This window comes from Euleptes europaea, chromosome 4 (assembly GCF_029931775.1).
Source record: "Euleptes europaea isolate rEulEur1 chromosome 4, rEulEur1.hap1, whole genome shotgun sequence".
Taxonomy (NCBI): domain Eukaryota; kingdom Metazoa; phylum Chordata; class Lepidosauria; order Squamata; family Sphaerodactylidae; genus Euleptes; species Euleptes europaea.
In genome coordinates this window covers 72,552,907-72,565,742 of record NC_079315.1, presented here as the reverse complement: position 1 = coordinate 72,565,742, position 12,836 = coordinate 72,552,907, and the positions used below count along the sequence as shown (strand labels likewise).

Here is a 12,836-nt window from a genome sequence, read left to right as displayed (position 1 = left end):
TCTATTTTCTTCCCATCCGCTTTCTTCACCGTCCAGCTTTCACACCCATACACAGTAATGGGGAAGCCGACTTACGGCGACCCCTTTTTGGGGTTTTCACGGCCAGAGACTACCAGCGCCTTCCCCTGCACAGCAACCCTGGCCTTCCTCGGCGGTCTCCCGTCCAAATACTACCAACCAGGGCCGACCCTGCTTCGCTTCTGGGGTCTGACGAGATGAGGCCAGCCTGGGCCACCCAGGGCAGGGCCCCTGCGGACTTCCCCCCTCCCCCTCCCCCAAACCCAGTTTCTACACAGGACCCGTGACCCCGTGGCCGCGCGCCTCCGGGCTCCAGCAGCGCCCGTTCCAAGGACGCAACGCCACAATCCAGCAGCGGGGTGCGGGGGTGTGCGTGGCGGGCGGCGCCAACCGCGGCGCGCCTCGCCCCTGCCTCGCCCCGCGGCAGCGCTGCGTGGCACCCGAGGGCCCGGCGGCGGGGGGGGGGGCGGCCAGGCACCGCCTTCCCTGCGCGCGGGAGGCGGAGCGCGCCAGTCGCAGCAGCAGCAGCAGCAGCAGCAGCAGCAGCAGAGGCGCAATTGCTGCTGCTGCCGCCGCACCAGCGGGCGGGCCGGCCGGGGCTCCTCCCCGCTCCTCCGCCTGCCCTAACGCCGCGTCCCTCCGCCCGCCGCCAGTTCCGCTCCGTCGGGGGCCGGGCGCAGGCACGCCGAGGGCGCTTCTCCCCTTCGCCCGGGAAGCGAGAGCCGAGCCCGCGTCGCGCCCGGAAAGTCGCCGCGCCTCTCCCAGCGGGGCTCCGGGGACCCGGGAGGAAGGGGGAGCCCCGCTGCCCCGCCCCCCCCCGCTCGCTCCCTCGCTCGCTCGCTGCTGGCCGGCCGGCCGGGCCCGAGGGGACCGCCGCCCTCCCAGCCGAGCCGAGCCGAGCCGCGGCCGGGCGGCGGGGCCGGGACTCCTCGCGTGCCCAGAAGTTTAGTTGGAGCCGGAGCCGGGGCGGCGGCGGCTCTCCCTCGCCTGCGCCCGCAGCCCGCTCTCCCTCCCCGTTGAACCGGCGGGGCGATGAAGCTGAGCCGGCAGTTCACCGTCTTCGGCAGCGCGATCTTCTGCGTGGTGATCTTCTCGCTCTACTTGATGCTGGATCGGGGCCACCTGGACCACCCCAAGAGCCACCACCGGGAGAGCTCCTTCCCCCAGGTGAGCGGGAGGGGGGGGGGCGCGCCTGGGCGGCCAGCTCCGGTTGCCCCCCTTTCCCATTCATGGAAGGGGGGGGCGGCGGCGGAGATTTCTAACTATGATGCACGGGAGGTTTTGCCTTGGGTTGGCCCCTCTCTCGAGGCGCGTTTTCCCCATCTGAATTCTCGGAACTCAACAAGCAGCCCCCGTGCCGTTTGGAGGGTTCGGATGGGGAAAACGTGCGTCGAGAGAGCGGCCGACCCCCGGCCAAAACTCCCCGGGCGCGAACGGGCTGCGCTTCACTCTTGCAAGTGCGAACTCGGAGGAGGGAAATGCAGACGCGGTAATTGCAGCCCTGCTAAAATTAGGGAGGCTTGGGCGAGGAAGGCGGCGGCGGGGGACGGAGGAAGAAGAGGAGGAGGAGGACGTCTCTGGGGATAGAAGGGTCATCTTGCTCCCCTGGAACCACAGCTGGCCCAGGAAGGGCGTACCAAGCTTCCTTCGCGGCCATACCCCCCCCCCCCCACATCCAGCTCCTGCCCATACTTACACAGATGTCACTCGCACTGCTTTCTAACGGGATATGTTTTCCAGGAAATGTGCACAGGAGTGGAAGCTTCAGTAGGGAGAGATCTTGCCTCTTCCTTGGTGAGAAAAGGAAAGCACAGGGTGCCCTAGAGCTCCTGTGTTGGGTAGGGTTGGCACAGGCCAGCCTTGGGACAGGGTTTGAATGTTACACTCCCCTCTGGAGCATATGGGGAAATGTGCGCCATGTTCTGCCTGTTGAGGAGCCCTATCCCAGGAGTAGAGCTGGGGTGTCCTGGATAGGGAGCACGCGTGACGTTTGAAACTGTGGTGTTCTGATGAGGCCGTGGCGGGGAATGTGGTCTGGAGGTTGTGGGATCTTTTTGCACGTCAGCCTCCTCCGATCTCTTCCTTTTCACACATATGGACAAGTAGGGAAAGTTTCCCAGGCTTAAGCTGAGTCTCTGTACGAGTGTAACATAAAGTGTCTTCTTCGACATAGAGCACTGTGGATTTATTCTGTTCGATTTCATGTATTTAGATTCTGCTCTTATTTTCAGGGGTGCGGGGAAGCGTGGCATAGCCCCGTTTTCTCAACAGTCCTGCGAGGTAGGTTAGGTTATGAAAACATAACCAGTCCAAGGTCATTAAGTGAGCTTTGCATCGAGGTTTCCCTGTTGGCAGTTCAACGCTATAACTTCCTCCTTTCCGTTGTTTGTGGCTAACTAAGCAGTTAGGGCAATGTGAAAGTGCCGGGCTTATTCTCAGCATGTCACCTCCCCCCCTCCCATTATACATCTGAACTGTTGGAGGCGTGTGTGACTGGCTGATCCAAGTGAACTCTTGCCCTTGGGAATTATCAAGGGACAAATCAAGGGAAGGGTGTGGGAGAGTTGGCTGAATGTTGTTTGCCTTTAGACAAGTAGCTGTAGACTTAAAAGAGACGAGTCCTGTGCATGCAGAAGCTGGCAACTCAATTAGATAAGGCTTTCCTATGGTAAAAAATTGTTCAGGTTGCCTTTAATGGAATGCTGTATTGAAAAAAGATGGAACTAAGTCAAAACTAGTGGTGAGCTGGTGGTGCTTTCCTGCTTTCATCAGCAGGAAGGAAGCTTCTCTTACGCTGTTTGCTTTGAATTTTGAATTAACGGTTTCCATCTCACAGTAGGTGATGTTGAAAAATAAGTATGTGTGTCGCACAATTGGCTATGGGAGATGAATCTTGTCCTCTTTTAACTTGGTAGTTATAAATATTCATTCCAGTGCTGGTAGGATAGTGCAAATGAAAGTGAGCACTGCTAGTTAATACACCAGCGTGAAAAGCTCTCTACTTGGCGCTTTTCTATGACCATTTTAAAAGTCAGGATCATTGGAGTATATGGAAAACGTATAGGGTGAAAATGGCATGGTTTTCAGTGTACCTTGCTTCACAAAAAGCTGCTTTGGAAAGCATTACCGTACCATGGAATGCAGGTTAATTACATTGCAAACAGAGTTTAGTGTAAATAGACGGCAGTGTACAATATATGCTGACTTTACATGTAGAACTGATAGGGTCTGAACTGGTGGTGACTGGTGAAAGACATCTTGGGGTCATTGAGAATGTCAACACAGTATGTGGCTGTGGTGAAAAAGGCAGAATCTGTGTTTAGGGATTATTGGGGAAAGGCTTGAAATTAAAAGGCTTGCACTGTAATGCCCTTGCAGAGTATGGCATCTGAAATATTTTGTACAGCCCTGGCCGCCTCATTTAAAAAGGGTATCTTAAAGCTGGAAGAAGTACTGAAAGGTGCACCAGAAATGATCAGTGGGTTGGAACTGTTTCCTTATGAGAACTGGGTAAGTAGTTCAAGGCTTTTCATTTCAGGAAAAAGGCAGCTAATGGGGGGTATATATAATAGTGGTTAATAAAACTATGTGTGGGAATAGGGAGAGCTCTTTCCCCTCTTGTGCAGTAATAGAATCCTAAGGCCCCTAATGGCTCATTCAGGACTACTCAGTGTTTTCCACACAACATAGAAGTTGTCTTGTGGAACTCTCTGGAATTTGGGGTGGTGGCCACAAGCTGGTGGCTTGAGTAGACAGATTTATGGAGGACAGCTCCATCAGTGGCTATTATCTATAATGGCTAATTAGGACCACTATATTTGGAGACAGCACACTTCTTTAAATGCCAGTTGCTGGAGGACAGCAGTAGGGGGAGGCTCTGTCTTCCGTGCCCCCGCTGTGGGCCTTCTGGGCTTCTGGTCAGCCTCTGTGGTGAAACAGGGTGGTGGTGTGAACGGTTTGTTTGTGTGATCCAAACAGGGCTTCTCTTAGGGTGTTCCTGTCCATCATGTGTTAATGTCTGTGCTACTTGAGCCTTATTTTTGGAAAGATTAGTGTGATGACCCTGGCATTTGTTGCAGAGGTCTTAACACAGAGATCACTTGGTAAATTGGATTAGGTGGGTGTTGAGCTTCTTTTGCTCTACTGCTAAATACACCCTAAACACCTTACTACAGCAAGGTATTGAAGGAACAATTGAACAATTGAAGGAACAATTGAAACTCAGGATTTGAGCTTCAGTGAAAAGATCCAGCTGAGGTATCAGATTATAACTGCCAGTTTCCAACTCAACTACCCCTTGCAAAGGGATAAGATACTTTTAGCCATTTGCCTACAACACATTGATGTAAGGTGAGGTAAACTTAGAATCCCCTCGGATGAGAACATGTGGGCTTATTTAACCAAGGTTAGGATTGTTTAACCTGAGAACATAAAATTGCTGTCAGGGAAATAAAAACAAAATGATATTTTTGGGCTTAGTTCTTTCTTGTAGATGACGTACCCTTAGGTATTTATGCTTGCTTGCGTAATAAATAACCATGGCAAGAAGCAGCAGTTCCTAAGTTAGAAATCCAGAATCCTCTCTGTCTGCTTGGCAGTAATATGCAGTGTAGAATTCAGTTATCTCCATGGTTGAAATGTCCCACATTGTGTACTTACAGGTGGACTTAGCTGTGAATTAGCCCCAGTGCTCAGTGTGAACCAGAAAGCAGAACAATAGACCAGGGCAAGTTTAGGCTTGTTTTCACAGCTGTGTGTGTTGATACTGTCTGGGGGTATCAGCTAATGTGTGTCGCTTTGCCCCTTACAGATGGAGCACTCTGGCCCAGGCAGATACAAACTCTCAAAGGATTGTATTTAACCTGGACAATTTTATGTGGTGTATTCCTAATTCCATACTATAGTATATAAAGCAAAGGTTTCTGAGCTTTACTACTCACGACCTGTCTCATATTACAAGACTTGAACTGAAAATAAGAATTTCCCAAATGTTTGAAGTTGTAAGGATCTTTAGTGTTTCCCATAGATGAATAAAACATTTCTCACAATAAGTATGCCTCTTTTATGGGACTGTGTAGTGCCTTTCACCTAGTAATGCATCTTGCTTTTAAACATTAGTCAGTGTATTCATAGAATAGTTTCCGGGATTCCAAATTCTTATTAAACTAATGTTAGTTACCTTCACATTTTCAACAGCTATGTGACAGTGTTAAAGCAACCAGCATTTGTTGAACAAGACTATAACATTCTAAGGATTGGAGTTGTGTTAATGTTCTGTTCTTTGACTTTTGCAACTTCCAGTTAATACTTGCAGTTCCTAATGGAAAGTTGTATATATTTCAGTAGCAATTTTGTGTGAATAGGAGATAGTAACAAAGTTGCCAGTGTTGTTATCAAAAGTACAGGTTCATTTGGATTTAGAAAACAAAAGGCTCATTTAGACTGAATTAAAGAGGTTTAAATTAAAAGAAGCTACTTTAATTTTTTGTCTTATTTCAAGACCTTTATGCCAAATATTGCTTACCATTAAATAGTTGTAACAGACGCTCAGAGAGGGATATATTCAAAGAAAGCTAGGTTTTTCTGCAGTATGGTCTTAAAGACTATCAGCTCATTCCTGAGCCAGAGGGCCGAATGGGCTTAGGAGGCGACCAGCCCCCTGTGCTGGCGTCTGTGCCACTTGCGCCATGCAAACTGGCACAGTGCCACTTGTGTTGGCCCTCCAGGACTGCTGCGGCAGCACAGCCCTTGGATGCCGGCTCAGCCTCCCTCCAGCCTAAGTGCTTGCACCAGCATCCTGGGAGGTGTTCCTGGGGTGTTCTGGGGGGCGAGGCTGCTGGTAGGCAGCCTCCTAACTCTTTTCAGGCTAGGAACGCCCCCTTACGCCTCAGTGGTGCTGCACCAGGTTTTTGCTGGTGCAACATTGCTTTTCTCTACGAGGCTTCCCCCCCTTTTAAATTTTGTTTTAAAAATGCCCCCCCCCTTTTTTATTCTGCAGCGGCTGCTGCAGGGCTCAGGAATGAGCAGTATACTTTGGAGTTGCTGGGCAAGGGCTGCATTATGGCAACCCTGATCTCTGTTCACCACAAAGATGCAGCGTGATTCATCTCACATCTCTTCAGAAAGTGAAGAGGTTCTGTTCATATCAAGCATCTGTGTAACTTCAGTATTCAGTTATCACTGACATATTTAGCATACTTATTCCATACACAGAATGGCCAAGGTATAATTAGCTGTTGGACTGTGAGCCTGCATCATAACTCTTCATGGGAAGCGTCCTCCACACAGTATTTTGCCCTTTTGGATCATCATGTCAAAATACTAGAAGACCCTGGTGCAGTCATTTTAACCTATTCTTCGGTACATTTCACCATTTATAATCTCAGAGATTTAATAGTGCTTAACATGAGCCGTGTACTTTCAGTGCTCACAATGTTCCACCTATGTTTTTCCGCCCTGTAAGGTAAGTCAGTACTATTTCCTTATTGTAGTACTGAAGCAGAGCGCGGTTTGCCTAATGGCAGAAATGAAATTTGTGTTGGGGTCTCCTGGATCATTCTAAACAGAACTCCTTTTCATTGATGCTATTTGATACCTACTCAGAAAAACCATATTTGAGGTTTTCCTCATATGTGACAGAGACATAAATCTGATGTTATCTCAGTGAGACACAACTAACAGAAATTTGAAAAGCACTAATGTATTTGAAAGCATGCAGTAACTTCCTGCCATATAGAATTCTCTTCAGATTACCAGAGAGGCACATCTGGGCAGTCATGTTTTTCAGTGTTGTTTCAAAACAACGTCCTTCAAAATCTTTCAGAATAGCTAAAAGTATGGCATGTGTACTTATTCTGTAAATAGTCCTGAGTTTGTCCTCCAATATATTGTTTTGCTGCAGGCAGAAGCTAAACTTGAGTTCCACTTTGAGCTCCCTGCATTTCCTAAGGGGAAAAAAATCATGTCACCTGGTTGCTGTAATAGTTAAAACATATTGGTTTGTACTTAATGGAATCTTTATATAATGTAGAGGCATAGTGCAAAACTCTTTGTAACACAGCCCATATGCACTGCATGCATAATGACCTCTCTTTATAAAGGGAACTATTCATTTATATAATGCCTTTCCATTTCTCTTTGGCTGTCTCTGTATGTATACAAGGATCCTAAGCAAGATCACTTCAGACCAGTTCTGTAATCTTATGCATACTCACTTGGAAGCATGTCCCAATGAACAAAATTGGGTTTACTTCCAAGTCAACATGCATAAGAGTGAGTCCAAGGTGTCTAGAATATTCCAGAAGCGAGGGATGGTATTTACAGGTAAAATAGTGTTTCTCAATAAGACGCGTGTCCATAATATCCATGCTGTTTGATTTGGTAGTCATAACTGTACATAATTTGAGAACTGGATGCATTACAGAGGTCAGGTAGTTGAATGGCACAGACTAGGAGGACAAGAATGGGTGTGCCTGATCCCGATGACATTGGGTGACAGTTAATATAGTACACATATACATAATATATAATATATAGTACACATAACACTAAGCATGAAGTCAGATAATTCTGCCCCTTTCTTTTACATTGAAAAGCACCTCTTAATACTGTCTGATAAATGATTTGGTATTAAAAGATGGAGTGTGGACTTTAGCATGTATGTATTTTAATTTTAAATTTGGTTATATTTAAGAAGAGATGTATACTTGAATCTTTTTGAAAGAACAATCTATTTTTTTATAAGTTGATTCTTATCCAGTCTTGTGCAAGGTTGGGGAGGGGCCGTGGCTCAGTGGTAGAGCCTCTGCTTGGCATGCAGAAGGTCCCAGGTTCAATCCCCGGCATCTCCAGTTAAAGGGACTAGGCAGGTAGGTGATGTGAAAGACCCCTGCCTGAGACCCTGGAGAGCCGCTGCTGGTCTGAGTAGACAGTACTGACTTTGATAGACCAAAGGGTCTGATTCAGTATAAGGCAGCTTCATGTGTTCATGTGCTATACGGACATAACTGTGTTATACTTGAGTCCCGTTTTAGAAGTCATGACGAGGAAGTGCAATAAAGAGTAACAGTTCTTGTCTGCATTACATGCATTCCCTATTCCAAATGAGGCAGCTGAGACAGAAGATAAAACTTTATAATATGGCCCTTTTTATGCCAAATGTGTGTTGAAACGACAGAGTCTAATATTGTAGTATCTTTTTTTGTTTTAAAATGTGTTTCCATTCAACATGAAGTTGAGTATCCCCTATCCGGACATCCAAAATCTGACTGACCCAAAATCCAGACCTTTGGAGCTGACATGCAGATCCCTGCTGCCGGGCCTCTCCGAAGTCCAGAAAGGCCAGGTGGTGTGGATCTCTCTTTTGTTTCCCCACTTCAGTCGAACTCCATGTAGAGTGGACTGCAGCGTGGAGGGAGGCTAAACTGGAGGCTGGGTGCACTGTGAGCAAGCCTAGACTTCAGTTTAGTTTCTCTCCCTGCTGCAGTCCAACTCGGGCTGTGGTGGAGACTCTAAACTGAAGTCTAGGCTTTCTTGCAGCCTGCTCAGATTTCAGTTTAGCGTTCCTGCTGCGGCTGAAGTTTGGCTGTGGCAGGGTGGCAAGCTAAACTGAAGTGCAAGCATGCTCGCCGCGCACTCAGACTTCAATTTAGCTTCCCTCCCTGCCACATTTGAACTTCAGATCCAGAACCCAGACAGATTGAAAATATGGGCCACTTCTGGTTCCAAGCTGTCCGGATGAGGGATACTCAACCTGTAATATCTTCCTTAACCTCAGCCCTGGGTTCCAGTGAACATGATGACCTTAAAATAGCTTGACTGCTGCTCATCTGGATCACCCCAGATCTGAGAAAACTATGGTGGAGTTGATAGGCTATGTGTGTGTTAAGCGCCATCAAGTTGCTTCCGACTCATGGCAACCCTATGTATCAATGCTCTCCAAAATGTCCTATCGTTAACAGCCTTGCTCAGGTCTTACAAACTCAGGGCGGTGGCTTCCATTACAGAATCATGTTACATCTTCCTCTTTTCCTGCTGCCTCCAACTTTTCCTAGCATAGTTGGTATGCTAACAATCCCCTTATTATGTTTAGGAATATGCTTTCCTGGGATGGCTTTTTTGGCTTTTGGGGGCGGGAGCGAAAACAAAAAGATGCCATATAAACAAAGCTGAAATCAGAAAAAAGCACAATACTTTCAGCTTTTCGACTTTTCCTGTAGTGTCATAGAGCCATTCCATTTAAATTTTAAGGGGAATAGCTCAATGTTAGTCAATGGGAAACTTTTCAGGACTCTGGAGAAGCTGGTTTTCAAGGTAGAGTCACCAAATTTGCAACACAAATTTGGTCAGAGTTTGGTCAGAGGGTCCAATTTTATGGGACCCCGTTTTTTTCTAAATAGGAAACAATGGAGAATGGATGGGGCACCCCCTTGGGGGAACCATAAAATTGGACCCCTGACCCAATCTTTAACAAATTTGGGGGTTATTCTAAGGAGAGTTGTCTGCAGCTATGCTGCAAATTTGGTGGCTCTACCTGAAAAAAACAGCCCCCCCCCAGAGCCCCACAAAACTTTCCCATGGTGTTTAATAGATCAGAATTTTTTTTGGATATTCCTAAAAAGCCAGAAAAAAACATATTGGTATGGGGATTAGCTTTTTTCACATTTTCTGAATTTTTTTGAGTCTATTAAACCCAAATCTGAAAAATACAAAAACAAAATTGGTGCATACCCCTAGTTGGCTTTCAGCAAAGTTGTTAGAAGCCTTTAAGGAAGCTGAACTTGAATTCTAAATTCCCAGATAGGTTGTACTGAGAGTTGGTCATTTCACTAATCAAAAAAATTGGTCAGTTTACCAGTTACATATAGGTGAAATATTTTTAAAGTCTTAATTTTATTAGCATGACAAAAAGATCAGTCTGATCCTTAAGTCACTTAAGAAAACAAATTGCTTGACTTGAAAGCAATGTTGTTAAAATGAAATTATAAGTTTTAAAACAAAGTTGGGAATTGTTTCAATACTGGACAATTCTTCTCTTTGGCCTTTGTCATGGAGCACCAGGGTCAGCCTGCTGATCACACTTAAGAAAAATAAATTTAAACATAGTAAAATAACAGCAGTTTTGATTGTTGTAGAAAGTGGCCAGTAGGAGAAACATAGTTGTGCTGCTAGATCTGTCACAGACAGTTGCAAAGTTGATTGCCAAGCATTCCTGCCTTTTATTAACAAATGACATCAAAATACAAAAAAGAAGAGAGGAACTCTATCCTACATGGCCATTATTGCTTCATGAACTATTTCATCACAATCAAGTAGGTGCTCCTTTGTCTACCATGCCAATCTTAGTCTCTGCCCTCTTTTTTATACATAGGGTAGTTAGATGGCAGGGGTCTTGGAGTGTGACAGTGTTATGTGAGCAAATTGATATCTGCAAACCACATTTCATGAACAAATGATTTTGTAAAAATACTTGCAAGAGAGAAAGCTGATAAGGACTTGTAGAGTATTCTGCTCATATGGTTTCACTTTCATTTTTACTGCTTGCCTCTCGTCACATGTAGCTCCTTGTGCAGATGTATTCCACAATCTTCTATTCATTGAGCCTTGAAACTTAGCACTTAGGAGGTAAGGGGTTGATTCTGTGTAGATAGATTTGCAAAGGAACAATGGGATTAAGGTCTTTTTCTCAGCTCTGTATGGCTATTTTATAACATTTTTGCTGTGAAGAAGAACATAAGAAAGGCCATGCTGGTTCAGACCAAGGCCCATCAAGTCCAGCAGTCGGTTCACACGGTGGCCAACCAGGTGCCTCTAAGAATCCCGCAAACAAGACAACTGCAGCAGCACCATCCTGCCTGTGTTTCACAGCACCTAATATACCGTATTTTTTGCTCCATAAGACGTCCTTTTTTCCTCAAAAGTAAGGGGAAATGTCTGTGCGTCTTATGGAGGGAATGTGCGTCTTATGGACCCTAGCCCTGTCCATCCGGGACTCCCAGAGCCGGGCGGAGGGATCCCCGCCCCTCCCGCCAGCCGCCTGGGTGCGTCGGAACGACGCGAGCCGGCGTTCCCCGCCCCGATGGCCAGCTGGGAGGTGGGCGGGGCGCACAGAGCTGGGCGCATGGAAACGGCGCGAGCTGGCTTTCCCCGCCCCGATGGCCAGCTGGGAGGCGGGTGGGGCGCACAGAGCTGGGCGCGTCGGGACGGCGTGCTGGGAGGCGGGCGGGGCGCAAAGAGCTGGGCGCGTTGGGACCTGCCCTGACGGCCAGCTGGGAGGCGGGCGGGCCGCACAGAGCCCACTGGGTGCGCCTGGACGGCGCGAGCCGGCGTTTCCCGATCCGACGGCCAGCTGGGGGGGGGGCTCTTATGGTCAGGTGCGTCTTATGGAGTGAAAAATACGGTAATAGGCATGCTCCTCTGATCCTGGAGAGAATAGGTATGCATCATGACTAGTATCCATTTTTACTAGTAGCTATGAATACTCCTCTCTTCCATGAACATGTCCACTCCCCTCTTAAAGCCTTCCAAGTTGGCAGCCATCACCACATCCTGGGGTAGGGAGTTCCACAATTTAACTTCCCTTAACCATGGTAAAGGGAAGAAGAAAGTCATTTTGATTCTACAGAGTTGATTATCTACAAAGGTAGAATTCTATGCCCAGGCTTCATTTCTTTCATCTAAGAAGGTTCCTTAAATATGTAAATGAATTTCTAGATTTCCTTAGCCTTCAGGAACTGGACACTGTTAACATTTAATCATATTTTGTAGAAGGCATTCTGTATTTCGTCTGTTGTGTACTTATGGATATTTTTCTAAATATTGCATTGAGGTTTGAAATTTTAGCTGGAAAGCTAGTCAGTTTACAGTAGTATAAGGCTTGGAATTTGTCACATTAGATAATACAGTATTATGCCCGAGGCGTTAATAACACCAGTTCAGCCAATGTGAAGTTGGTGATAGGGTGTAGGAAATGTAGCAGTTACCGTATATACCCGTGTATAAGCCGACCCGCGTATAAGCCGAGGTGCCTAATTTCTCCCCCAAAATGGGGAAAAATTAGGCACCCGCGTATAAGCCGAGGGTCGGCTTATAACCCCTCCCCCCCGCAGGCTTACCTCAATCCAGGTGCGCAGGCCGGCGCCGGCCGGCAGGGTCCTCGCTGTGCCCGGCAGGGGCGGCGACGGGGCCTCCAGAGGCCTCTGGAGGCCTTTCCAGGCCGGCGCCGGCCGGCAGCAGCCTCGCTCCGCCCGGCAGGGGCGGCGACGGGGCCTCCAGAGGCCTCTGGAGGCCCTTCCAGGGCGCTCCTGGCCGGGGGAAGCCACGCGGGCACGGCAGCAATGGCGGCGGAGGCGGCGATGGCGGAGGCGGTAAGTTCCCTCCTCCCTCCTCTCTCCCTCCCTCCCCCCTTCCTCCCCCTCCCCTACCGTATTGACCCGCGTATAAGCCGAGGACGGCTTTTTCAGCCCTTTTTTTGGGCTGAAAAACTCGGCTTATACACGAGTATATACGGTAAGAGAGACCTGAGTCTCAGTCTCTCGTTGGCCATCAGATCATTTTCTCTCAATCTGGTTTATCATACTGTATTGTTTTGATTATACAAGGGTATAACTCTGTATATACTGGCATGAGCTCATGCTAAATACATGTTATTTTAAGTATTCATTTGTATAAGAGTCTTTTCTTGACTAACAAGATGATGGTTTTGAGGGTGAGGTAATTCAATGTTTTGGCTTCCAAGAACTCCGTATAGCTTCAGTCTTTCTCACAGCTTGGAAAAATGCACATAATTGTGTTGAGAATTTTCAGAAAAAAATCTATAG

At 47.5% G+C, this 12,836-nt stretch overlaps 1 protein-coding gene across 1 annotated transcript in view; it reads left to right on the top strand.

Annotated features, from left to right (window-relative positions):
- Nucleotides 1–1,041: 1,041 nt before the first annotated feature.
- MAN2A1 (mannosidase alpha class 2A member 1) overlaps nt 1,042–12,836 on the top strand; it is an 81,249-nt gene continuing 69,454 nt past the window's right edge. The window contains exon 1 of the mRNA XM_056848549.1: nt 1,042–1,185. Within this exon, the coding sequence (XP_056704527.1) occupies nt 1,051–1,185 (135 nt within the window). The 5' untranslated portion in view covers nt 1,042–1,050. The remainder of the gene's footprint in view (nt 1,186–12,836) is intronic.